The sequence below is a fragment of the Aplysia californica genome, unplaced genomic scaffold (assembly GCF_000002075.1).
Source record: "Aplysia californica isolate F4 #8 unplaced genomic scaffold, AplCal3.0 scaffold00052, whole genome shotgun sequence".
In the NCBI taxonomy this organism is placed as follows: domain Eukaryota; kingdom Metazoa; phylum Mollusca; class Gastropoda; order Aplysiida; family Aplysiidae; genus Aplysia; species Aplysia californica.
Window position 1 is genome coordinate 1,500,156 of NW_004797322.1, and position 4,853 is coordinate 1,505,008.

At 36.1% G+C, this 4,853-nt stretch overlaps 1 protein-coding gene across 3 annotated transcripts in view; it reads right to left on the reverse strand.

Annotated features, from left to right (window-relative positions):
• LOC101846632 (transcription initiation factor IIB) overlaps positions 1 to 4,853 on the reverse strand; it is a gene marked incomplete at its 3' end in the record, with an annotated part of 19,007 nt that overhangs the window by 13,201 nt on the left and 953 nt on the right. The window contains 1 exon segment of one of the 3 annotated variants that reach the window (XM_035968345.1): positions 335 to 369. Within the exon segment in view, the coding sequence (XP_035824238.1) occupies positions 335 to 354 (20 nt within the window). The 5' untranslated portion in view covers positions 355 to 369. 3 annotated transcript variants of the gene reach the window in all.

Genomic DNA, 4,853 nt, shown 5'->3' on the forward strand with positions numbered 1-4,853 from the left:
TTTTATGCTGTCATACGATCGTAGGAACAGGACTGCCAACTGGGTTCTGGAACATCTTACCCCGGAAAAGGTCAACAAAGTAGACGGAGTTGAGAGGTAGGAACTGAGTGTGAGTAGGAGTGAGACGATATCATATAAATGAATCAATTAATAAAAACAGATTTATCACTGCACTGGATTTAGATCTAGATCTCTAGAACTGATTTATCCTACTTTGTTACCCTAGCCTATAAATGTTTTGCTAATGGCCACCTCTATTCTATTCTCACTCCGAGTGAGAATATCGCAGGCGAATCTTTTACTTTTGGTATCAACAGAAAACTTATTGAAATACCTAATCAACGTAGGAACCATCAAGTGTAAGACATTAACATTTGATGTAAGCAGCAGTCAAAGACAGTGGTCATTGATCATTTGTCCAATTAAGGTCCCGAATGCTTTTCTAGCCTCTTGAATCTGGTTCGCCCTCCTCGCAGCATTTCTTTCACCTTGGGGAAGAGGTGAAAGTTGCATGGAGCGAGATCGGGCGAATAGGGCGGGTGTTCCATTAATGCCCACGAGTAGCCCTCAAGAAGCTCGTCACAACTCCTGGACTTGTGAATGTTAGGCATGTATTGTCATGATGCAGGATGACGCCGTCTTCAAGCAAAGTGGGTCTTTTTTCCAGATTGCAAGTCTCAGCTTGTCTTTGAGGACAAACCTGTAGTAGTCACTATTGACAGTTACACCAGGTGTGACTAGCTGGCTCAGTATGATGCCACTAATGTCGAATTAAACGTTGTGCATCACCTTTCTGTCCTCATGTTTTCTGTGTGCGCTTCATCTTTCGTGTCAGACCTCCCACCTTCAACCTCCCTGATCCATTTCCTTACTGTTTGAAATGATGGGGCATTATTCCCTGTCACTTTGCATAAATCCACATAGGTTTCAACTGCAAACTTGCTGAGAAGAGTTGAAAATTCGATCACAACTCAGACATCGTAGCATAAGAAAGTTGCACCATAATGTTTTGCTCAGCCATTTTCCTCGAATTTACCTTGGTCAAAGTGCACAAGAACACGTCACTTGACACGTCACAGCTCTATGACCCATACACCAATGCACTTGCAATTTGGCTTTGAGATTTCTTAGACATGATGTCATGACGTCACAAAATTTAGTGGCTGCTGATTGCTCACTTTTGATTTTATGGAGGAGGGAAACTTAATTCTGAGACAGACCTCGTCAGTCTAACTGTGCCTGTGGTCATCATCATCATCCACATATGCCGCCTGATCTGCGACAGACATCGGCGATCTCATGGTTCTCTTTAAAAAAAAACACTTTCCCTACCGCGATTTTTAGTCGTTTTAGCGCTTTTTTTGTCCCCTTCGAAACGAAAAAATGAGAAGAAAAGCGCTCGATTTCAGTATATATATATGACTCTTATTTTCACTTCTATTATAAGTGCACATAATAAGTTTCAGCATTTCTTTGCATTACTTGAGGCAAACTACCTGGGAAGTTTGAGTGTTGCTGTTGTTGTACTTTTTTAGATATGACCTTTCAAAGCTGGAAAATTGTTGATTTCATATGACACCTTCGATATTGCATAATCACTTTTAGAAAACCAAAACTAATATAATTGGAATAAATCTTCAATATTGTATCACAATCTGATAGATAATTTTTTAACCTTCGTTTTGAATGGCCATATGATATGGTTTGTGATTGTGTGGGTTTAGTTGGATGTTTGGACATTTTCTTTTGGTGGGGTAGGGTGTAAAAATAGGTCAGGGAAAAGACCTGGGCCAGTGTGGTGGATTAAAATTTGGCCTTGTAGGAATAGAGTTAACTCATTTCTTTCCTCGGATGCTCTTAGAAAAGCTACGTCTCTCTGATCTTTCCCCGTTACCCATTTGCTTAGGTTTCCTAAGTAGAATCTAGGTCACTCTGGGCCTACCCCCAGGGTTGGTGATTTTTTTGATTTTTTAAATAAAAATTTAAAAAATCGATTTTTTTTATTTAAATCAGATTTTTTAATTTAAATCGTATTTTTTTGATTTTTTTAAAAATGTCGACACAGTTTGGGATTTTTGGTGGCTAAAAGTATGTTCTTTTAGTGCAGAATGCATTGTCTTTATTTTAACTAATGATTAATATAAAAGCAACTGCAAAAGAAAGCCTAAATCTGCTATTATCAGTGAATTATGGCTACAGACAAAAAATGAAGAAAATGTCAGTCTAAAAGGAAAGGGGGGAGGGGGTAATTATGCATAGATAAACTTGTATTTTATTACAGTGTGCGTGTGTGTGTGTGCACGGTTGTGTTTGTCTAAAAAGAAAAAGAAAATGCTAATTTCAATTATGAAAAAAAAGTAAATTGAATACTGTATTAATTTACTACTTACAGTGACAGGGGGAAAAGCAGACTTTTAAGCATGATTATATTAGTCTACTAAACCTTATATCTGTTTTATAAAACCAAGGAAAGGAATTCTGAATGTTTAAAGACGTAAAAACAATACATTTTTTAAAAGTGATTTAAATCACTGAGGTTTACTTTTAAAATCAAGTTGATTTAAATCAACCCAACCCTGGTTTTCAATTATGAAAAGAAAGAAAATTGAATACTGTATTATTTTACAGTGACAGGGGGGAAAGCAGACTTTTAAGCATGATTATATTAGTCTACTAAACCTTATATCTGTTTTATAAAACCAAGGAAAGGAATTCTGAATGTTTAAAGACGTAAAAACAATACATTTTTTAAAAGTGATTTAAATCACTGAGGTTTACTTTTAAAATCAAGTTGATTTAAATCAACCCAACCCTGGTTTTCAATTATGAAAAGAAAGAAAATTGAATACTGTATTATTTTACAGTGACAGGGGGGAAAGCAGACTTTTAAGCATGATTATATTAGTCTACTAAACCTTATATCTGTTAAATAAAACCAAGGAAAGGAATTCTGAATGTTTAAATATGTAAAAACAGAATACATTTTAAAAAAAGTGATTTAAATCACAAAATCAAGTTGATTAAAATAAAAAAAATCAACTGATTTAAATTAACCCAGCTCTGATTTCAATTATGGGAAAAAAAGTAAATTGAATACTGTATTATTTTACAGTGAAAGGGGGGAAAGCAGACTTTTAAGCATGATTATATTAGTGTACTAAACCTTATATCTGTTTTATGAAACCTAAGAAAGGAATTCTGAATGTTGAAATATGTAAAAACTGAATAAAAATAAAAAATTTTAAAAGTGATTTAAATCACTGATTTTTATTTTAAAAATCAAGTTGATTTAAATAAAAAAAATCAACTGATTTAAATCAACCCAACCCTGCCTACCCCTGCCTCGTTTGCCTTCAATTTTTTCAGTGCCTGAGAGCCTGATGTTCAAGACCTTTAGGCCTATATGTCTGTTCAGATGTCCCTTGTCCCAAAAACTGCTTTTGTCGTTTCCTGATTGTTTGTACACTGAATGTCTCACGTGGGCTTCATCAAGCACTACCTCGTATAATTTCTTTTCCTTCCACAATATTCTCAGCAGTATCCTATAAGAAACCATTTTTTTGTACTGTTGCTTCTATTTTTTTTTCACTGTCTTTAGTGATTGTTCAGCATTCACAGTCATAGAAGGGTTGACCATACATAGCATTTCAGAACTTTCATTTTGGTAGTCATTAAGATGTTTCTATTTTTCAGGATTGGGCTCATATTGAAACTAACCTGGGCTCAGCCATTGTAATTCTCCATTTTATTTTTGTGGAATATTTGGCGTCAGATGTTATTATATATATTATATCCAGGTATTTATACTGTTGGACTTGTTTGATCTCTTCACCTATGGTAAGATGTTGTAAGATGTCTTAATTTATAAAGAGTATCTAGACTAGTATAGTAGTAAGTCTATAGTCTCAGAGCTCAACCCCTAAAACAGTAGTAGTACTGCTTCTGTCATTCCACCAGCCGGTGCACGAAACGGAACACCTATCTGTACATGAACATTATATTTGTTCCTTTTAACGGCCATGCATTCGCCATTGGCCAACAACTTTAAAATGTTTTAGCTGTAGTAGCCTAAAAGTTTTACAGCACTTGCAACACAATAAGGTCAGTCATTAGTCTCTGCCTAAACGCAGGCCATACAAAAGCACACTCCACTCAAACGCACGCTTTCATCACACGATGGGTTTTTAACTTAGATAATTTAGACTTGCAAATGCACAGCCACTTCTTTTTTTTTACGCCCGCTTTGATCCGCGAAACACACTGACAGGCAAAGCTTGACAAGAGTAAATTTTTGCTACAACCTGCACAGCTTGCTTAAAGACAAGCCTAGACAGACTGCCCGTCTTGGAGAACAAAGAGAGTAATGGACAGTGTTTTTACTTTTTACGTCCAATTTTTCAGACACTTGAGGTCTAGGACTGGTGGGGTGATATGTTGGGGGGGACTAAAATGTCTTTTGGTTGGCCACTCAAAATGCATCTTTGAGAGAAGGTTTCTGACTAGTGTTTGAGTTACCACATGACGTACATAATGTTTAGTTAGGACTGTGATATATGTGCAACACTCATGAATGCTGTAGAACACTGGATAGGCCTCTGTTGGATGCAAGATTAGATTTAGTCAAGTAATCAGCTACGTTCAAAGAGATAGATGACAGGTAGTTGGGAGCAGGGACGGTTCTTTAAATGGGCAAGACCGGCTGAGTCGGTCACCTTTTATCAGCTTGACAGTGCAAAAACACAAGAGTTGTATTACATACATGTATGTACTGCTAATACTGTTCATTCACTTTCAGGTAAATCTTAATTAATATTTATTGTCCACATTCAAAAAGCACTTTTGCCAATTTGAAG